This window comes from Rhyacophila brunnea, unplaced genomic scaffold (genome assembly GCF_057557595.1).
Source record: "Rhyacophila brunnea isolate RB1 unplaced genomic scaffold, BYU_Rbru_1.0 scaffold_22, whole genome shotgun sequence".
Taxonomy (NCBI): Eukaryota; Metazoa; Arthropoda; class Insecta; order Trichoptera; family Rhyacophilidae; genus Rhyacophila; species Rhyacophila brunnea.
Genome location: NW_028232882.1, coordinates 11,722,849 through 11,747,262, shown reverse-complemented (window position 1 = coordinate 11,747,262; position 24,414 = coordinate 11,722,849). Strand labels below are relative to the sequence as shown.

At 33.4% G+C, this 24,414-nt stretch overlaps 2 protein-coding genes across 2 annotated transcripts in view; one reads left to right on the top strand and one right to left on the bottom strand.

Annotated features, from left to right (window-relative positions):
- LOC147070044 (uncharacterized) overlaps positions 1–21,424 on the top strand; it is a 75,880-nt gene extending 54,456 nt beyond the window's left edge. Inside the window, exon 3 of the mRNA XM_085949981.1 lies at positions 19,182–21,424. Within this exon, the coding sequence (XP_085806107.1) occupies positions 19,182–20,003 (822 nt within the window). The 3' untranslated portion in view covers positions 20,004–21,424. The remainder of the gene's footprint in view (positions 1–19,181) is intronic.
- Positions 1–24,414, bottom strand: part of STUB1 (STIP1 homology and U-box containing protein 1) — a 66,863-nt gene that overhangs the window by 4,968 nt on the left and 37,481 nt on the right. The window lies entirely within an intron of this gene.

Here is a 24,414-nt window from a genome sequence, read left to right as displayed (position 1 = left end):
GAGTGTATTTTTGGAGTGTGACAAAATTGCGCGCGCCGATGCAACACATAATTTATTATTATGATTATATTCATTTCGGTCTCAGGGGTACATGCGCATGCACATAGTGTCATTTAGTTAGTCGTTCAATACAACCAAGTAAACAGCACGTGTTGTTAACATTACCAATATTGTGTTATAATAAATATATATGTTTATAAACAAATTTCTGGAGACTTACATTCTACACTGTTAATTTATATTCATCAAATTTTATTTATATTGGAGTGTTTATTTATTTTTCATTGTAAAGATTGTCTATCAAGATTTTAGGCTATATTTGTGTAAGTATTATTTATGAGTAAAATTATATATCAATAAATAAATAAATTTTGTGAATGTTTAGTTGGTAAATAATTCAAAAAATATATTAAAATTTGATTTTTTATTTATTCATCATGGGCACTTTTGAATCGATTATAACCGCTGTGTGGCAAAGATGAGTTTCGGTCCAATGCAATAATTAAATTACAATAAATTATCATGTGCTATTATGAGACAGAGATGAATCGCGTACGCTTTCATCAACCTAATCCACTGTAACCACTGTAATCCAAGGTAACGGCTTATTTTGTTTTGTTACACAAAAGAAGTATAACTTATAACGCACGTACATAAGTACACACACCATTTTTTTTTCTTCTGAGAAACAAAAAACCAATACATTTTCAACAGATGACAACGCGTACCATATTTTTCCCCAAATACTATAATTTTGTAGGCTCTGTACTATAATTCCAGTTTGAAAAGATGGCAACACTGGTTTAAACATAACAGTGTAAAAAGAAAAAGATGCTAGATGTATCTATAGTCTAAGTGCTAGATCTAAAATCAACACTTTTCAGGAGAGCTTAGAGCAGTGGTTACCAAACTTAATGTTACTATGCCTCCCTTTAAAAAAAATCTAATCTTGGCGCCTCTCCCCCTTTATTTCATTAAATAATACAGACACATTTTTAAATAGTCAACAATGTACTAATTAATACAAAATTGAAAAAATATATAGGTATATAAAAATACTACTTATATTATATTCATTTTTAAATTACATATTTTTTTTTCATGCGATGAATGTGCTTGTTTATTAGTACAATCAATTTCAATAGTAGTCAATCCAAATTCATCATCGTTCATTGACAAATGGATTCTATCATGGGCCCCACATCCTGAAGCGTGCCCCCAGGCCAGGATCTTGGCGGGCCCACCTATCTATTGCTGAGGTTAAGGACAGTGTGGTGCTCTAATATACTGTTTCCTAAATTATACACGGGAATTATTATTTAAGTAAGTATATCAATCATCATATAAGTATCACATCAAATTTCAACACATTTAACTATTAATAAAATTATGTGAAAAGTGCATTAGCAAACTAACCAATAACCCAGTAAATAGATTTTTGTTTGCTTCAATATATCTGGCGCAGAAATCATTTAGAAGTGGAAACATGGCGAACTTTTTTTTTGTATTTTTTTTTCAAATTTAAACCAAATATACAAGTTTAACAACAAAATTATCGTTTCTAAAGAAATTTAAATTTCAACATTATGATTTGACCCTTTTATTTCATTTTTTCACGAGATAGCCAGCGCGCTTCACAATAGTATAGAAGTGAGGTACATATTATAAAATTAGCCTCCATATTTTCAGACAGGTTTGCAAACAACCTTTTATAGGACTGTTTTTTCATGTAGTTTATAACCAGCGGCCGTTTTATAAACTATGCATTTGCAAACTGCAAACCTGTGGCTACATTAATTGTGTTAAACTTTTCGCGCCTCCCTTTGCAACACTCCGCGCCTCCCAGTTTGGAAATCGCTGGCTTAGAGAATGTTGATTTTTAAACCACTTTATGGGAACTTCTGTAAGTGTGTACTATTTAATAATTCAAAGGCGTTGATTCGATTCATTATTTTTCTCATTTTCTTTCGTACACCTTGTGTTTGACGTTTTTTACCATGATGTCCGATCCTAATAAGATCATATGGGCTTCCACAGAGTGGAGGTTTTTATTAACAGATTTTTATTTTTACGAGAAATAGGTGTTAGCCACTTGTTCAACCTATTAGGTCTATGTGTATTTTCCAGACCCAGGATTCGAACCTGGGGACTCAATTAATTGCCACCTCAATATCCTCGATACAATCAAGTACGAGTTGATGGTTTGATAAACTATTTCTTTTATTCAACGAATAATTAACAAGATTTGAGATTTGTCTTCTATTGAATATTGAACGTACATAATTTTAAAACCCTCAGATAATACCTACTTGAAAAAATATACTTTTTTAATACGGCGCCCGACGTATTTCATGTAAAAACTACAAGTTAATTTCATCTTAATTGGATATAACTCAATTCAGTGAATTTTGTTCAAAAAAGATTTTTCCCTAGTAGGTATATTATATATATATATATATATCTGAGGGTCATCACTGTGGGAGTCATGGTGTTGTGGATGATGAAGTCGTGATTTGGTGGTTGCTCCGAGGGATAGGGGAGCGAGTTTTATTTGCAGCGTAAGCAGTCGGACAAGAGAGTATGTTACAGTAGTAACTAGGAATGTTATAGTCTCCTCAACGTCAAGAAAACGATCATGCGGTGCCCAATCCGTTGACATCTTCCCAATTGATGAGGGTGACGTGATTAGATATTACAAAACTTATGAATACCTACTCGCTCTTTGGGACCGGATAATGTCCCAACATTTTTTTTAAAGGTCTGTATTGACTTTGTCAAGAGCCCACTTTCATATATACCTATTTAACTTGACAATAGAGATGGGTATCTTTCCGGAAGCATAGAAGATGTTGACGGTTACTCCAATTCATAAGAGTGGTACGGAGTCATCTGTGGAAAACTGTAGGCCGGTAGCTGTTCTCTCTGCACCAGCAAAAGTTCTTGAGATGATCATGCACAGCATGATTTCTCCAAGATTGAGTCATTTATAATGAATGAGCAGCATGGATTTAGAGCAGGCCGTTCAACGGAAACAAACCTGATGGTATTATTTACTGATTACGTGTTATCAGCACTAGATAGAGGCAGCGAGGTTGACTGTTCTTACAATGATTTCTCGAAAGCATTTGACAGAGTCGATCACGATATTCTAATGGAAAAACTCCAACTAATTGGATTGTCTGATCGATTTCTCAGGTTATTCTAGAGTTATTTTAAGAATCGTCCACAATACGTATAGTACAGTCTTTATCAGTTACCGACATTTGAAACATTTTATGGTGTATCTCAGGGCTCAAACTTGAGGCTATTGCTGTTCACGATTTTTATAAATGACATAGCATCGGTAAATAAAAATGCTATGTTATTGTTGTTTGCTGATGACTTGAAACTCTTCATGGAAGCTGTTACCTTGGAAGATTGTTGTCAAGTCCAACGTAATATAGATCATATATTAGATTGGGGCAGGCGTAACAAACTGGACTTCAATATTGATAAATGCAATGTTTTATCATGTACCAAAGCCTCGCGAGTATTGTTTTTCCAGTATTCGATGCATGGCAGAGTTCTCTCGCGAATATCATATCTGTAAGGGATCTTGGCATTACGTTTGGCAGTCAACTATTTATTGAGTTTGCTATAATTGGACTCTACGGGAAATGAATATTTAATATCGTCGATCAACATGCTGACTCAGATTGAGTTGTTTATCCCCATATATCTGAGGTGTTTAATATACATACAGTTTAAAAAATATATATGAATCGATGGACCTAAAGATAAACAGATAAACATATCCAAGACGAACTGATGGAGGTGATCATTGAATATTTTTAATATCTAAAAAGGTAGATGCTTGAATGCAGTGGCGCACTCAGGATTTAATATTGGGGGGAACCCAAGGAGGGGAATTTAAATTAGTCCCATAGGCTTTTTTTCTTCTTCAAATATTATTTTTACATTTGTATATTTGTACAGTTTCGCCTAGTTTTTATTAAATTGGAGGCATAGTGGCGGTAACCGTTGAGCGTGTCTGTCATCAGCGACTGGCGGATTGGAAGTGACTAACAGTGACCATGCTGGACATGTGCGCCTAGTATGCTAAAACATTACTCAAATAATATCGGCTGTGCTACCCGCTTGGTCTACAATATTTTTGCCGAATTCCACTGAAAAAAAATGTTTTTTTTTTATTTACACCACCACCGACTGTAGTGGGTGTAGTCGTTCTTTTTGCCGAATGTTTATCGTCGATTTTTGGTTTTTTAATTTTGAGGTTTCAAAATATTAATTGAAAATGGACAAAAAAAAGTATTATTGCATTTAACTTATACACAAACCTGCTCAACACAACACAGCCTAATTTCTCGTTTATCGGTCTTTTGTCTATTGCACTCGGTGCACCTACACCATGGCCCCCACATCTTGAAACGGGCCCTCAGGCTAGGATATTTGGCGGGCCCCCTAAATACCGCTAAGATTAAAGGCAGTGTGAAACACTACATTAACGTTTTTCAAATTGTGTTTTAGTTCAAATTAAGGGTACTTATACAGTGAATTATTGGTGATTTTTAATACATCTAATTTAATAATGGAGCTGTCGAGTATCGACACATAATAATCAGAAAATATATTACACAATTATATAATTTTAAATGTTCATGGCCATTAGATCATCAGAGAAATGGAAATTCGGAAGACCATACTCCCGAAATCACATCCTGGGAAGTAACCCATGCTTTAAATTACATGAAAAGTGGGAAAGCCCCGGGGGAAGACGGTCTAACGATAGATATCCTCAAAAAAGCGGGAAAGGATGCAAATGAAGTGCTTGCACAATTGTTCACAGCCTGCATACACAAAGAAGATCTCCCAGAGGCATGGAAAAATACCAGCATTGTCATTCTTCACAAAAAAGGTGACAGAGAAGACCTAGCAAATTATCGTCCAATAAGTCTACTCCCTATTCTCTACTTCACAAAAATTCTCTCAAACCGTCTGCAAAATGTACTAGACGAGAACCAATCGAGAGAACAAGCCGGATTTAGAGGAGGATACAGCACTATGGACCATATCCAAGTCATCAGAGAAATCATAGAGCGGTGCCAGGAATACAAACTGCCACTATGCATGGGTTTTATAAACTATGAGAAGGCGTTCGATTCGATAAAGAAATGTTCAATACTCGACGCACTCAGAAAACAAGGAATCCCTAGGCGCTATATAAATATTTTCAATAATATATACAGTAGCGCAACAGCATCTGTCAATCTCCATAAACCATCGCGCAGATTTCCTATCAGCAAAGGAGTCCGACAAGGTGATACAATCTCACCTAAACTATTTACAGCTACCCTTGAAGACTTATTCAGGCAACTTGAATGGAATGACAAAGAGATCCCCATAAATGGAGAATACCTGAGTCATCTGCGCTTTGCCGATGACAAAGTAATTTTCTCGCAACACTCAGAAGACCTCCAAAGCAGAATGCAGGAACTCGCTTTAAGTAAGCAACAAAGTAGGTTTGAAAATAAATGTAACAAAGACGAAAGTCATGTTCAACTGCTTTACGGGCCAAAAAGAGATCCTCATCAATGGCACTCAGCTCGAACAGGTGAAAAGCTACATCTACCTAGGACAACAAGTGTCTATAGATGGATGTATATTTGATGAAATTGTTCGCAGAATAAAGCTTGGCTGGAGTGCTTTTGGCCGCCTGAATAATGTCTTCAAAAGTTACCTTCCACTGTGCCTAAAGCGCAGTGTTCAACCAGTGTGTGCTTCCCGTGATTGCATATGCGTGTGAAACATGGACCCCTAAATAAAAGAGAAATCCAGATACTTAGAGTAGCACAACGTGGTATAGAGAGGTGCATGCTGGTCATAACGCGATAGGGAAAAAAGATGAATGAGTGGATAAGAAGACAAAAAAGGGTTTGCGATGTAATAGAGTTCGCAAAAACCTCAAATGGAAATGGGCTGGATACATAGCTCGAAGAAGAGACAATCTTTGGGACAAATTTAGTTATCCAGTCGTATCCAAGAAGTACAAAACGTCCGCAGGGTAGACCTAGAGGCCGCTGGATCGATGAAATGATAAACTTCTGCGGAAGTACGTGGCAACGCAATGCACAGGACCGAGAGAAGTGGAATCAGCTTAGAGAGGCCTTCATTCAACGGTGGATAGATTCAGGCTGATGATGATGATAAGAAACTGTCTATTGTAAAATATAAGTGTACTAAGAATATAAATGCTACCTTTTTCAATTATATTTCAATCAAAGGTTTACAATCAACTAATATAAATCTACATAATAATCAGTTACTTTCCCAATCAGTGTTATGTAATATTATTATTTTTTGGCAGTAAAAAAATACATACAAGCTTCCGAAATCAACAAGAGTGAAAAAAGGTCGAAGAATAATATTCCAATAGACGGGCAGAAAAAAAAGGTCGTGACATTTTGTTTCCCGCCCAATTTGCTAATCGACTTTGTTTATACGAAAACTTTCACGGTCAGACTTTTTTTGGTTTGCGTTTCCGAATTTTCTTAATAAAGAGAATAATATTATGAAATTAGAGCGTAACGGACATTAGCTTATTATTGTAGTTTATGAACATAGGTGACCATCTGGCGCGTTGTATCCGGACAATTGACTGCGGGACAATAAATCGGTACTGTGATGGCAGACGGTTATAACTGCTGTTTTTTTTTCTTCACTTTTTTAGTTTTATTCCATAATGTGTTCCAAATTATTCATTCTTTGATGTGGTAAAATATTAGAGCTTTAACTTTATTCGTCACTAAGTAATATTAAAAGATATCTGCATCTGACAAAATGTGAAAAAGTTTGATATGGCAAAGATATAGGTATCTGCTTAAAATGCAAGATAAATAAGAATTCATTTTTTATAAATATGTGGTTTGTGTTGCGATGCTAATTCCACTTATTTTGATTCAAAATAATTCAAAATATCCTATAAACTAACTCTTGCGAGACTGATTTCAAAACTTTGTTTTTGCTCTCCTGTAAAATTGTGTAAACAGCAGTTATAACCGTTTGCCATCATAGTACCGAAATTAGTACCGAAATCATTAGAGTGCTATAACACTTTTCGTTTACATATGAGTTGCCTAGAGTCATAACTCACATATTCCAAAAATTGAGTTTTGAGATAATCGCAAAAAACCACTAGAGCACTGTTTTTTGTAATTAGAAGAAACGCATTTAATGAATGTGTGAGTCGATTTACATTTTTTAAAAATATATAATACCCATAAGGCTGCAGACATAGTACAGCACACTATGAGAGATGGTTAGAAAAGCCTTGGTGACAGAACATTGAAAAACGTGAGTTATGACACCAACAATCAACTTTGTAAATGATTTTCTAGTGGTTTAAAATGACTTTTGATACCCAACCATTTTTCTTTATTTAAATTAATGCATTTAACTCAAAAATGACAATTTAAAAATGTGAGTTATGACTATAGGTGACTAATATTTTAATTTACTATTATTTAAAACACAGTTTCTTTTGTGGTTCATCTATCTGAGACAAAAGTATACTCTTCTGTCTAGTTCTAGTATACTAGTCAATATCATGATAATTAATAAAGATATGGAGCTAGAATGTATGAAATTGAAACTGAAAAGGGTCTGGCCTAGCAATTTTCAAACAAATTCTGAATAGTCAGACGGTATTCACTATATTGTGGCATATAAAAATGGCGTTTAATACGAATTGAAACTCACTTTAATAATTTTGACACGGCTACTACAAAAGGCTTCATTTGATGAGAACTCTGCCACTCTGGGCAGTGTTGACCTGTGTCTCCCTGATATCTTAGAAATAGAGAGCATCAGTTGTTTATTATCCCAAGGTGCAGAACCAACCTGCCACTGGTAGTGCCAATTGGGAGGGCGATAACTATGTTCAACCAAATTGCTTCGGGTGTTGATATATTCCACTTGCGTGAGGGTGAGTTTAGGTAGACGCTATTTTATAAATTCTTAAAATAGGGTCTCGTTAGCAAACTCGGTGTACTTCTTTGAACTTCTATAGATGTATAATAATTGTATTTTCACTGCTTTTGTATGTTTATATTAGGTATGTTCTCTTTTTATATTTTAATTTTTATCCCTTTTATTACTTTTCTTTTTCTTTCTTCTTTATAATAATGTTTCATATGTTGTGAACGTCTTAAACTTATAATTTGTGATGTCCACAATATGTTAAAAAAATTAATTGAAATTGAAATAAAATTGATGTTTTATAATATGACAAAAAATTTAAGACCATTTTTACAACATAATAAATGTTTGTCACAAATCACAATATCTAATGACCAAATATGGCTGAACGATTGTTTCTATCATTTATTTTGCTAGTCAATTTTATCGATTTGGAATTATGATAAGTAAATACTATTTTTTAAGCCTCGGTCGTCTCATTCAAACCGGGACGCATGGTTACTCCCATATTTTGTAGGAGAAACAATAAATATATGTATATATATATTTATTACTGCCGTATATATTTATAACTTGTATAATGGGAAGCGAAGTTACTGACGATTATTTCGGCGCAGGCCCTCCGTTAAGTATTTTTTAATGGAGAAGTTTCAGTAAAATTACACGCCTCTCTATCAAGGCAACTGTGGGGAATTAGATTGGAATTCTGTTCCCCTGTAATTATTTGATTGGACTTCTTTCTTTTATTAATGTTTTCTTTCTTTAAGTCAATTAACCGGAGTAATGATAATTAGTATGCGTTACTGACAAAAAGTACCGATGAAATTCAGGTAACGTAAGGTAATTTGCATTTTACGAAAGCCATCCATGGACGTAATTATGTAACACGTCTGTGTACCTACTGGTTACACTTGATTCGCTGAAAAATGACCAGCTCTAAGTTATATTTTAACCCTTTTAGTTAATTTTTGATTATCTACTGCAGTGGTTTCCAAACTTTATGTTACTACGCCTCCCTTTTACAAAAATCTAATCTTGGCCCCTCCCCCCCTTTATTTCATTAAATAATACATACAAATACAAAAATAAAAGAAAAAATATAAAAATAAACAAGGTTTTACTAGGTTATTATATTATATTAATTTTTTAATTAATTTGTTTTTCATGCGATGAAGGTGCCTGTTTATTAGCACAATCAATTTTAATAGTAATCAATCCTCTCTAGTTTCCTAAATTATACACGGCAATTATAATTTAATTTAAGTATATTAATCATCATACTATATGTGTCACATCAAATCGCAGCGCACAAGCACATATTTTATTTAATAGTTCTGCAACAAAGCAGCGCCGCAGGCGACTTTTTTTACTATTAATAACATAATGCGAAAAGTGCATTAGCAAACTAACCAAGAACTCAAGAAATAGATTTTTGTTTGCTTCAATAAATCTGGCGTAGAAATCATTTAAAAGTGGAGACATGGCGAACTTATTTTTTTGTAATTTTGATTTCCAAACCTCTGTTGTTATGTTAATGCCTTCACTTTGTCTTTTTTAAATCAGTGAATGCATTAGTGGTCCTTGCATTGATTTATTCACTCAGTTTTTTTAAATTTCAACCAAATAGACAAGTTTAACAACAAAATTATCGTTCCTAAACAAATTTAAGTACCTCAAATTTCAACATTATGATTTGACCCTTTTATTTCATTTTTTCACGAGATAGCCAGCACGCTTCACAATAGTATAGAAGTGAGGTATTATAAAATTAGTAGGTTTGCAAACAACTTTTTATAGGGCTGTTTTTTATGTAGTTTATAACTAGCGGCTGTTTTATAAACTGTTCATTTGCAAACTGCAAGCCTGTGGCTACATTAATTGTGTTAAACTTTTCGCACCTCCCATTTTGGAAACCACTGATCTACTGCATTATTCAGGAATGAATAAGCCCGAGACTGCTTATCGTTTGCTGTAATGTTCTCCCAATGCATCTTTATGGCATTATAGGCATATGGCAGTGGCGAAGGGTGGAGGTAGGCGGAGGTAAAATCCGCCATAAATAGTGCACGCTTAAGTTTGTTAGTCATACGTATTTGTTTTCCTTTAAGTAATACTACAATTTACAGATTGTGCTGGTTAGTTTTTAAAAATCAATTAAACCCTGCGAAAACCATGCCATCGTTAATAGATACTAGTTAAAAAATACTCGTCTATCCATAAAATATCTAAAACTTAATTCATGCATAACTGTAGATATTTTATAAATAGAATAATATTTTTTATCTATTATAGTTCGGTTAAAGCAGAGCTTAAGAAATTTAAAAAAAATGAACCAACAATATATATATATATATATTTAAGCAAATTTGTGATGTGTGTTTATCTCACTTCTCCGGTCGACTCACCTCGCCGGGCCCCCAGGCTAGAGCCCTGTCGCCCCTTGTGTGGGCCATGTATACCAAAACTATTATAGTTCGGTTAAGGGAGGGTTTAATTGATTTTTAAAAACTAACCAACACCATCTGTAAATTGTAGTCATAGTTCAATAAAAACAAATACGAATGACTAACAAAGTTTAATGTGCACTATTAATGTCGGATCTTGAAACCCTACCTCCATCCGTCGCTACTGGCGTATGGACGCTGCACCAATAAATATGTTGATGTGGCTGTACAGACGTATTCTCAAAATTCCTTAGACTGATAAGGTGATTAATGGTGACGTCTTCAAACGAATGGGGGATACATCGAAAAGTTCCGCGTAGTATCAAAACCATAAAACTATTATTCAGACACATTATGAGAGGACAAAAATAAAGCATTGTCCAGCATATTATCCAAAGAAATATTAAATATATAGTCCTTATTCCACTTTTCGTCTTCTCACAATGAATAAGTCTGATGTCTGGTCTTTTAAATCCATTATTTGGATATTTCCACAACGTAGGTAACGTTTTCTTTCCTTCTGGATTTTCTTGTTAATTCATACCTCAAAAGTCCTCATTTTGTATTTATTAAAAAAATCTATCACCATACTGAAAACCAGGGATTGCCACACTTTTGTTTTCTTTGATCGACTAGTTGAAAAAATTATTTATGGCGATCGACTGATATCACTTGTAATTATTATATCATGCGAGAATAATAAAACCCCAGTTTTTATAATTCAAATATGTATTTTGAAAACAGATATTTTATACATATAAAAAATAACGGTATAGAAACATTGAATTAACGACAATAATATAGGTACTTAAGTAATATTATTATGTCTTTCACTTCTAAAAAAATTAAGTAGGTACACATTAACTGTAATTTCGACATAGTTACACAATTTACCTGTATATCGAATATTAGAAATTTTGTAGTAGACAAGTAACATGCAACCCTTCGCCAGGAAACATACTTAAAACAAATTCTATACAATATGAATTATCATTTAATTACATCAATAATCATATCACATCAAATTACATCGCATAGCCATGTATTTTAAAATTTAAATATCCCTTGAGAACGGCGACTTTTTCAGACCTTTAAAAACCATTCGAATAAAAACGCATAGTTGTACAATATCCGTGTAATCTACCGACTCGTCAAATTTCAAGGATAGGAATTTACATTATTTGTTTTATTAATGTTTTCCTGTAGAATTTCTTTCAAGTTCTCATCACTTGTGTTCTTCATGAGTGTATTTCTTTATAATGATATGTAAGAGAAGAGATAAGAACTAGCGGATTTTAAGAGATGGAACATCGAGTAGTTTTGACTCGTTTGAACAAGAAATAGTACAATATTATTATTATGACCGCGATCGACGCACTGGGCATCCCTGCTTTAATAACCCTCTATAGGGCAAAGCATTTTTTTCTTCATTTCAAACCGATCTCTATCATTTTGCATCAGATATTTAATATTTTAAAACAATTTCAATATAAAAATAAAAAATATCTATCAGAAATTTGGAAAAACTATAATTTATGATGGTTTTTTATCAACCAGTGCCCGTTCAGGTGTTTTATTTTTTGATATTTTAATATTATAAAACAAATAAATAATGGTTGTCCACATTATTTATTTAGTCATAAGAAAAGTTACAATTCAATTTTTATTTTTTACACCCATTTACGTAATAATTTTCAAAACATAGTCTGCAAAGCGGTACGTTACATTGCTTACAAAAATAAGATATGCGTTTTGGCTCTCTAGCCGTACTACAATAAGCACTTCGACAGCTCTTTTTCTTAGATTTACTCATGAACTGAAACAAAAATAAAACATATTATCGTAACAGTAGGTACCTACCGACCTACAACATTACCATATTACGACATGACCGAGAAAAATGGAGTATGATGGGGGAGGCCTTCATCCAGCAGTGGATAGATCCCGGCTGATGATGATGTTACTTCTACAGTCAAATATAATACAATACAACCCCATGAAAGTTGCGATATTGATAGTAATTTAGTACTTAAGCATTCAATTGATGTCACAATTAACAAAAAAACACCATTTCTTCGCGGATATTTTCAAAACTTTTCCGATCCCAAATATTTTGAGTAAAAATAAAATATATTTATGATAGTAAATTCTCATTTAAATAAAATATAATTATACACAGCTGCCTAAGCCGCTTTTTTATGTTTAAAATGATTCTAGAAGTTAGCCGTGCGAATTGCAAATTTGAGGTTATGTACTTCCCGCTTGGCAATATAATGATAAAACAAGTACTCTATAACAATATATTTGTAAAAAATATAATATTAATCGATAAATAAATGCATATTAAATACGTATGTACATACCTTTTTTCACAACACAAATAAAATAAATGGGAACAAAATGACTTTGACATGAAAATGTCGCAACCGCAAACGTGCAATGGCCGATACATCGACCATTCATTGAAATAGTGTTTTGCGAGCGATCGACGTACGTACGTATGGTAAAAAATTTGAATGGATTTCAATTAAAACTCGAGTCATTCCTTCGACAAATATCGAATAACAATGTGGACCACTTTCCAACTTTGAAGTTGCTGAATATATCAGAATATAAATTTGAAGAATATGGTAAAATTATTAAAGCTCTGAATGACGATTTTTCACAAAGATTTGGTGACATACAAAAAATTGAGACAAGTTTAGCAATAGTACGCGATCCATTTTCAATAGATATTGATAGTGTACCGACAGAGCTCCAAATTGAGATTATTGATCTGCAGTGTTACACTGATTTAAGAGAATTGCATCGTCGTGAAGAAATCTCCAAATTTTACAATACCCTTAATTCAGACAAATTCGACCAACTTAAAGATTATGCAAAAAAAATGTTCGTTATTTTTGGATCAACCTATATATGTGAACAAACATTTTCGATCATGAACCTCAATAAAAATTCTTTCAAAAATTCACCTCCGATGCCCATTTACAAGCAGTTTTGAGAATATCAACTACAAAATTAACACCTGAATTTAAAAAAATGTACAACAGTTTCATTCTTCTAATTAATTTTTTTGTAATGTTTATTTTTTGTGATAATAAATAGTGTATATCTAAAAATGGTATTTTACTTGCGGCCCGCTGCTCATTTTGAATTCATGAATTTGGCCCTCCATCCAAAAAGTTTGCCCCCTCCTGTAATTATATGGTTTATTTCCTAGCCAGATAACGTTCTCGACAACGTCTTGGCGCACTAAGGTTGATATTATTGTGTATGACTTATAGCTCATAAATGAGGTGGTCGGTAAATAAACCGTTTTCGACCTTTGCCCTATAAAAGGATACACGATCAATCCATTGAAAATAATATTAGCAACGTTCTATTTCCCGTTGTCATATTGTCATTATTCTTGATTCGATATTTATTATAAACGATTTTTATCTATCTGGATAAATTTCTTTTATAATTCTTTGCCTTGTCCAATAAGCAGTATTTATGTTACTTTGAAAACTAGGATTCAGAGGCGTTTCTTCGACAAAACTTTTCATAGATACCGCTAACAGGGATGTAGTCTTGTGAGAAATTTAATGATATCATATTATAATGTAGTTGCCCTTTGGTTACAGTTTCACACTATTTAAATAAGAAAACGTAAAAACACATTTTCACAGCGGATCAGTACCTTGCTGTAATATTTACATAACGAATAATAACTGATTGTATTTCTTTAAATTGTTGTTTTATAAATAACTGTGAAACTGTATTAGTTGATAATGCTTTATTGAAACAAACGAAACATGTAATGATCGTTATCAGACTATCTGAAATAAATGAGAATTTAAATGTAGAATGCGTAGGAGTGGAAGACAATAATATAATATATTTTACAACGTTTTTATTAGCTCGTATTCCCGTTTTTTCCGGTGGTTATTTGTCCAGTACAAATCTTGCAATCGATTTTTAACTAACTTCCCGACTAGCTACACATTTGAAACTTTTAGATTATATCAGAACACGATGCCAATGCATTCTTTTAATACTTTTAGCCATCTTTAAGCAGAGTTGAATTCATTTTCAGTTAATTCTGTTTTGTATGGAAATTTATTTCAGAAAAAACCGTAAAAAAATAAAAGACTAATATTGGTTGCTAAGGGGGTGGTCCTAGCAACTAAATTATTAATATATACGTGCGTTACTATGGAAATCAAAATGAAATGTCAAAATGTCAAAATGACATCAAAATGTTTGTTTGTTTTTTATTTACTTCATATCAAGTACAAGTTTGAGCATATTGAGCATAATAATTCAACAGAAAATTTAAAAACGTTGTACATAAAAAGTTCTTTTTATATTGTAATTATTTTAAATAATTATAAATACATAATATAGGTACTTGTATACGTTTGTTTTTCCTAAAATAATGAATTCGGCGCTTTGACCCTTATATATTTTAATACTCTATATTAAACCTGACGATCGAATCGATCTATATGAAAATGTACGAGATTCATTTAAACTTGAGTATAACTATATAAGACATGCTTTCTGTCCACCAGTAGCCACATGTCCAGACTCCAGACCCTTCTTAGCGTATATACCGTGGGTGCAACACACGAAAACCACCCTTCAATGTGTGCTGGTAACGTCTTTGGAAGAACTTCCCAAGACTCGAATTGTAAATGGCGTACACTAGAGGGTGCAAGATTATTATTTTGATGATAATAAAATATACGTAATATACATTTTTTTTAACACTAAAAGGTTGGCCATGAGGCCTAATTACAGTAGTGCAGTAGTTGAAATGAAACGATCACACAAAAACCCAGGCTTTTACCAAACCATATAAATATTTTGTGATCTCACTGGAGCTCCAGAGTGATAGCCCAAGTTTCTGACGCAATGGAATACGGGAACAGTACTGTTACCCCGAACGGCTAAGAATTGATATTTTCTCTCGTGTCCGGAAACTTGTACGTATGGAGTTCAACGTATCACACTTCACCGTGAAATGTTGTAAGTATCGGAAATATATGGCCGTATATGAAAGATTGTCCAACCTCTTTGGGTCGTATAGTACTAACATAAAATTCAAATAAAACACGGTTCTCGTCAGTCGTCGGTTTACACTTTACAGGAATCCAGCAGCAAACAAATTTTGAAAATAGCCGATATACTGGATTATTTGTTAGGTTAGGTTTTCATTCTTGAATTTACGAATTTTGCCAAAATCAGCTATGAAAATTGAATTAATGTTAATATTGAATCTAATAAAATTGGAGACCATATAGTATACGGTCATCTCTTTCAGATAAAAAAGTTCACGACGAATTATGCCACGGTGAATTTTTTTACGTACAATTTACATGTAACCCTAGCCATAAAAATATAGCTACGTTCAAATTAAAATTATTTGTTTGCAGTTATATTGGCGCCCTATCGCTACTATCCACTATACCCACACGCCTGATGCGCCCCTGACCATACTGTTACAATTCCAGCGGCCAACACGTCGTTATCAATAATCCCGCTGGCAGCAAAAGGGCGATATGTTATCTTTACCTGTAATAAAACAGTGTAGGTGTAATTATCACAGAAAGGGTTTCGTGCCGACAGAAGAATTGGTTCGCGAAATTAGATCGAATTGTTCACGTGTGCACGTTAGGGTTGGCACTTTTGGCAGGTTTATTACGTCAAATTAAGATCTCGATTGGTTAATGCATATAATATTGTATGTCTAATTTTTACAGAAATTGAGTCAATATATACAACATACTGTACGTAAAAATTGGGTAGGTAGTTGAAGAGAAGTTTCATAAAAAATTGACAATCATTACATCAGACTGCGAATCGTTTTTAAAATATTCTGATCATGGCCCCCACAAAGGGGGGGCTGACAGGGCTCTAGCCTGGGGGCCCGGGCTCAGGAAGGGCCCGGCGCGGCGATTCGTCCAGATGGGTGATATAGGTACCTATATAAACACACATCACAAATTCTCTCTAATAGTAAAAAAAGTCGCCTGTGGCGCTTTAAAATTATGTGATTGTACGATACAATTTTTATTTGTGTATCGATACTCGACAAGTCCATAATAATTATTCAAATAAAATAAATAATAAGTATTAAACTATACAAAAAAACACTAAAACATCTGTATGTCACGATGTATCTATAGTCTAAGCTAAATATACACATTAATTTTATCGCGAGACCATTTGGAAAACGGTACTGTAGAGCGTCACACTGCCTTTATCTTTAGCGCTAGGTAAGGGGGGGCGCCAAAAATCCTAGTCTGGGAGCCCGCTTTAGGATGTGGGGGCCATGATTCTGATTTTTCAATCGAAACTGGCCCTTATCAGAATCAGACGTAAGATGATTTATTCTCTTTGTCAATCTCTGTTTTTCGGATATTACTTTACTCTTTTTCAAAATTTAAAATAAAATATATTATAAAGTAGGGGTTTCGAATTAAAATACAAATGTAGATTATTGAAAGAAAAATAATTCTAAATTATACAACGCTAAAATAAGGGCGAACGGTTTCTGTAGCCATAAGGGAAGATCGCCAGAAAACAATATTCTCCAAAACATACAGATCAATCATTGTGATGGTGCATTCGCGCATTGAATTAAGACACCACATTATGTATAGGGGTTATAAATTATTGTGACTTTCTAACAGCCAAATCATATTAAAATTATCAATTAGTTAGTTGTTGCTAGTTGTCCTCATCGCTCACGATAGCCGAGCGGTAACGTATCGGCTTATAATATCGTGGGCCCCGTGTATTCAGACCCAAAGTGTCGACATAGTAGGTCTAAAATCTGTAAATTCAACCTCCACTCTGTGGAAGTCCATATGAGTACCTTAACATAAAACATGGTGGCGTGTGTCTACTGCCCTGTTAAGTAAAAATACAGTGTTTTTGGTTTTAGTGTAATGAGAACCCAAGTTTAAAACTACCCTTCCTCTTATAATGATTGATTTCAAGTTATACACATTTTATATTTTTATACAAATCGATGTTTTTTTTTAAATAAATATAAAAAATATTAAAACCATGAATTAGTCTAAAATCTCTTAGGTACAACATACAAAACTTAGTAAACTAAATGTTAATAATAAATATGACCATAAAATATTTATGTAATAATAAGGTGGGATCCTTTGACAAATTCACATGTTATATTTTTTTTTACAATTGTAAGTTTATCTTTGACATAAAATAAAAAATATTTTTCTTTTTAATGTTTTCAAATACATGTTTAATAATTAATACAGTTGAAATTGTAACAAAAAAAATCTCAAATTGCAAGCTTCGTACTTTTCCGCTAGGTGCCTAAGGTAGGTAAAGACATCCTCTTAAGTGTGATCGATTAGAAAACTAATATTATATATTATCTACCTAAGGGTTAATTTTAGCGAATGGTTAATAACAAATAAATTAATACATTTGGGAAAAGTATGTTATGTAAAAAAGCCTAAATCATTTTGTTTATATAATTAAAATTCATACTTTTATAGAGTTCAAAATATGACCCGTGTACATTGGAAAATAAATTATTGGGTAATAAGTTTGGTTTACCAAAATATGCAATCGCTGGGTAATTTGTTCGGTTTATGGAAATCGTAAAGAAAAAAGCGGTTCACTCGCCGACTTTTCTCTGCTTAGCATAATGTACAGTTGGCTCAGATTGTATTATAAATTCTGTTTCTTTCTTGCATGATATGTCATTATTACTCGGCGCTTGTTAGGTATAAGTATTTTTTCCATGCATGCGTAATTTTAAAAGGATCGATACCTTCACCTTTCTGTCATACTGAAAAAATAAGTGTTGAATGTGAAAGTCTACAAATTTTGAACGGCTTATTTCATATAATAGTAAGTTTGTACACCCCATTAACATAGGCTAGAACAGCGTTTCTCAAATGGATTCCACGATGGCTGTTTTCGACTATTTTTCTTCTGGGTATGCTATCAATGCAATCCTTGTCCACCCGAAGAGTGATTGATCTTTTAAATCATTTCTTTTTACTTCTTCGTCGGTTCATTTACAATCCGTTTCTACTGGCAAATATTAATTTTCATGTTTCCATCAATATCACTCGTAACTCTACGGTCTTCATGATACCCCGTCGCAGGACGGATGTGATGTTTCATGATGCTGTGTATCGTGCGATTAACTTATTTGATGGCACCATAAAAATGTTTGTGGACGTGTCAAATAGGTTAAATTTATAATTGTATTTATCATTTTACTTTAATATCTACATAAGCACATACTTTCTTTTCTACTTTTTTGTTATATTGGTTGTTATTTGTAATTAAGTCATTTTTATAATTTGTATATTTATGTATTATGGCGCATTGGCCAATCGCTGTAATGCCATAATACTCTTTTCAAAATAAATAAATGATTTTGATAAAGAGATTTAAGATGTGTTTGCAGGGAACGCAATGTAGAAATGAAACTTATTTAGTAGGTGATGAAATAATGGACATTTTTATAAATCAAACATGTGTGAATTTTAGATACATAATCTTATACGCTTATCCCATAAACAAAATACAAATTTAATCTTAATAAAAGAATTTATATTTTTTATTATCTTGTAAGTATCATTTTTGGATCTCAGCTGTGAAGCAAACTATTTTCTTGAAGGATCTAAACTTAACATGTATTCGTAACATAAAACAATGATTTCAATATGTTAAACAAAATACAAAAAGTGTTCCGTAACTAAAATTATTCTCTTGTTCCAGATCCACGACCTCTCGTACGGCGGATCATCGTCAGACGAGGAAGACATGATCTTCGTCCGAGCGGCCAACGCCGTCGGGGGCCTTCTCTACGTGGGCCTCGGCATCGTCGCCCTGGGGCTCGTCATCTCATTCGTCGGCACCGGAGACAAGGGCTTCAAGACCTACGAGCTCCGTCTCGCCGGCCCGGTCATCATCGTCGTCGGCTTAGTCTGCTGTTTCTTAAGAATCCTGCTCTGCGCCTGCCCCATCAGATGCAGACCCCCCAGGGCCAGGGCGCGGCCCAAAGAACCAGCCACGGAGAGACTTCTGCTCACAGAACGACCTCCGCCGCCACAAAAAAGACTGTCAATTGCAGCCACGGCACTGTTGCTGCAAAACGAAAGAGAGGTCCAACTCCCCGGGTTAAATTTAACCGTCATGCCTAGATCGCCATCGCCGTCGTCGCCTAGCGTAATAACGCCCCCGCCCGTAATACCGGTGGTTCTGCTGTCGCAACCGCAGAAGCAGAAAGACGATTCGTTGATAGAACTGCAGACGATGGACGGGTCTAGTTTTGACATCTCCAGCATATCAAGTAGTGAATTAAGCGTCGACAATTTGACTGTAATAGAGAACGCGGGGCTGGAGGGGGGAGACCAGCAGGGCATCGGGAAGCTGTCCCGGGCCAGGGAGCCGCTGTTCTCTAGGCGGGTGTCCAACATCGGGCCCCCGGGGCCGCGGACGGTTACGTTCGCGGACACGCCGAACATTATCGCGCCCCCGAGCGAGGCGCCTCCCCCGCCCGCGGAAATCGTGCTGACACCTTCCAAATTGGGCCAGTAACACGAGGACGACTCGATTTTGATTTAAACTGTTGTTTTGTTGGAGAGTTTTAGCACTGGTTTTTTGATGCCAAATTTACCGTTAGTTATATATTAAAGCAACTCTTTCAGACAAACGTACCTATTTTACAGATAATATATCAATTCTTCATAACATTGGATATAATTCAAGTTATTTTAATAGACAAAAAACAATAAAATATTTTTATACAAAGGGTTCAAAGCTAAGTTTGTCTATGAAAGAATTACATCTATGAACTGGACCGGATTTATGCTTAAAGAGGCCTAAGACTAATAAATATTTAACCCCCCCTTCGCAAAATATCTTATTAAAATCTTTCTTACTTAATTTATTGGTACAATGGTGTTTCATAAATAATTTTAATTCATCATAATGTGGACAACGACCTATATACGCTTATGGTAAAATTGGGTCCCCATCTTCTACAATAAATTGAGAATTTCGCATTTCGGCCATTTATGTCTCCACTTAAAGTATTTTCATGGATTTTTTCAGATTATTTTTTGAGGTCTATTCCGAGGTCCCTACTAATTTTAACTCAGATCTGCATACAGATCATAACTGATTTATTCTTTTATTATATTCTAAAAGTGCACGTCTTGCTATTCTCAAGGCACAGATAGCTACATTTAAGTTAATGTCTGACATATTTTTTTTAAATCAAAAGGCAATGCTGAAACTCTCTTAAATATCAAAATCGAAGTGTTAGCTAGTAAGTTATGAAATGAATAACGAACTATATAGACATTTACAATCGCCCTAGTGATAAAAAGACTCTTGCTTTCTTCTTCTACAAAAGAAAAAAGATGTTAACTTTTATTTAAATTAACAATTAGGTATATTTATTTCATAATAAACTACTATTGTTATTGAGTGAGTGTTGCCAGTGATGATTTTATGAAATGCAATAAACTTCTTTCAGAATGTTGGGTTCATTTAATAATCTATTGGACGTGGTTACGAATACTCAATTAGGAGGAATTACTGAATATTAATTACAATACACAGTTATTTAAACACACAAAAAAAAAATCTTTCACAAAACACATTTAAAACCATACTTTTTTCTGTTTGAACGGTATAATAAAATTGTGGCAATTTTTATTTACAAACTGTTCATATTTACATTGTTTCTGGATTCAAACCTAAACCAAAATGGATAAGTTTATATATCTATATATATTAATGAAAGACAAAATTGATATTAGTGGATACATATCCGAATACATTTTTTAAATCAATCAAAATTTCACGAGAAAATTTCCAATGGGATTGGGCTTATGGGCTCGAATAATAACCCCTTTCCCTGAGTGGTATTTTCTCCGATTTACCCCTATCGTCAGAATAATTAATATTTACAAAAATTTATGTTTATACTTTGTCATTAATTCATTCTTAAATATTTCTTACGTTTTAATAAGGACTGTGTATTTTTATATAATCTTACATCAATTAATTCCTCTTAATCTTACCATGGAGTGTATTAAATGATATTTCTATTGTATGCGTGTTCATATAACAAATGCTTATTTCAACTTTTTCCCATTTACAAGATGCACATAATTGTTTTTTTTATTCTACTATGGCAATATTATAAATACAAAAATATAATGTTCCTTCTTTGGTATTTAATTGAAGAATCAATTATTTGTCATAGTGTGGATTAGAATAGATTAAAAAATAAATAATATTAAATTACTATGCTCACTTCACAACCATTTTTAATTTATGATACTCTTTGGAATTTCAGAGTAAAACACTTTTATAGATCAATAATAACGAAAGGTCTTTCTAATCCAATAATTCATTACCAGTTGATATAGCGACTGCACTAAATGTAGGTACTGGTTGCTTTTTTTTAGATTCAGATATTAATGCGCGATAATCCATTATAAAAATACATTACACGACATAACGTACTGTCAAAGAGAATAGGTATAACCCATCGTGTTATCCAGTGGCAGTTTAAAGTTCGTAGAAGCCCCGAGCTCTGACGGGTATTCCAGCTTCCTACGAAAGATATTAAACCACATTTAGTAAACAAAAACTCAGTCAGAAAAAGTCAGAGTCAAAAAGAGTCAGTTTTATTACATTTCATCCACTGTTCAGGCCTATTGTCGTAACTCTCACGTTTCACCGAAGTGACGTTTTGATGGCAATGGACTTATTGAAAAGGTACTCTTACGCGAACTTGCCAAGTATCATAAATCCTAAAAAAATATTGCATATCAAAATAATTCAAAACTATTATTTAAGCCATTTGTAATTTGACAAAAAATATTCCAACCAACGTTGCTGTAACCCTCTAAACGTAAGCCACCGATGTGTCAATAAAAGAAAATTCTTCATTTGTAATAACATAATATATATAAATAAATAAAGAGTAAGTATATTATAAAATAATAAGTAAATCCAAAGCCCACACTTTTTTTCACTTCCTGAACAATTTGATATTTGAGGCTTACGACAATTGACCTGTACAGTAAAGATTTAATTAACGTGTGTAAACAGATTGATATAATTGTTCATATCAGTTTCATTTATCCATGATGTGTTATGTCAGGTTTGGAAGCCCGGCAGTGTATGAAAAATACACATCTGTGATTTTTAACTTTCTGAAGAAGCGAGCACCTTCTGCGCTTCGAGGAAAACTGCCACTGAGCACGAATATAAACAATTATTTCGTGAAATTTAATATAGTGACGATGTTCAGAGCCATGCAATAAAGTACAATCTACTAAAGAATTATGTCTGCTAGATACAACATAATGTTATGAGGATTTTATACCCTCTATAAAATAGACACAGTTATTACAGTTCAATGTACATTTCAAAGAATATTTTTCAATTAATATACAAATGGGGGGAATGGGACAACTGGGCGCCAGGACAATTGGGCGCCGCACTCTCAAATAAAATAAATAGACGTTCGTTACGATTTTATACAGAAAGCAGACGAGGAATTTTAATCAGTTTCTATCTTCTACTAATGAGTAGTTTAAATTTATTTTACTCTTAACATAATTTTTTTTATTGCATATTGAGAATAAATTATCATGCCTGAGTTTTTATATAAAAATAAAAGATCTCACTTCTCGTTAGAACTTAAACAAATGCACAATTAAATCATTACTCACGTGTGCATGTTTAAATTCTCACCAAGTATTAAATAATAATATAAATGAGTGGTTCACAAGCATAGTGAAACAAGTCCATTCTGGTTATATTTGAGTAAGCTAGGTTCAAAGGTACATAATTTTTGAGTATTTCTTTTTCTGTAAGGATATGATTTCCCTTACACAATAACTTAAATGTACTCTAAATAACACTTCAGAATTGCAATCACATCCTTACAGATTTAGAAATACTCAAATATTATGTTTAAATCTAGCTTACCCAAATATAACCAGAATGGACTTGGTTCACTATGCTTGTGAACCACTCAAATATAAATAATAATTATAAATATATATTTTAAAAGCACCTATAATTATTCACGAACGTCTATTTTCGAATTTCATTCGATTGCGTGGCGTCAAGTTGTCCCGGCGCCGAATCGTCCTTGCTAGACCCACAAATGTGAAGAATTTTATTGCAAAAGAAGGGTACATATTTAATGGTTATCTATATACCAAATAATAACATAAATTATATAAAATTCTACGGGTTTTTTTTAAGTTGATAGTTATTTCGGTTGCAACACCATTATCAAGACTACAAAAATAAACTAAGTATCTAGGAAACTTATAAAATGAGACGAAATGATATATCTCTCATACTGGGACTATTAAGAATAGTAACTTGGCACACTTACCTAAAATATATGTAGGTACAATATTTTTATATGTCGTGTAATGTATTTTATAATAGAAATACAATGAATAAGGGATTGTTTACCCCGATAGCTACAGTTTTGTATTTTAGTACGTTAGTGCACAGATGTTGTATTCCAGTGGGTCTATTCTATACTTATCGACCGCTACAGTGATAAAGTGATAGATATTATCAAACTTAGGGTAGGTTTGTATCAAACTATTAGTACTTATTGTAACAATTACAATAAGTTGGTTGTATTGTTGCAATAAGTGCTATATTTAACAGCAGCAAGAGAGGCGCTGTTAAAATGTAACGCTTATTGCAACAATTACAACCAACATATCGAAATTGTTACAATAAGTGCTAATACTTTCATACAAACCTACCCTAAGTTTGATAATATATATCACTTTAGCAGTCGATAAGTACAGAATAGACCCACAGGTGTGAGAAAATTGAATTTAAAATATTTGTGTCGATTGAAAACTCGATTTGTGTGTAATTTTGGTAGAAACTGGACATACTTATGTGTGCACTAATCCACTAATATTGAAGCTAAACTCACCTACATAAT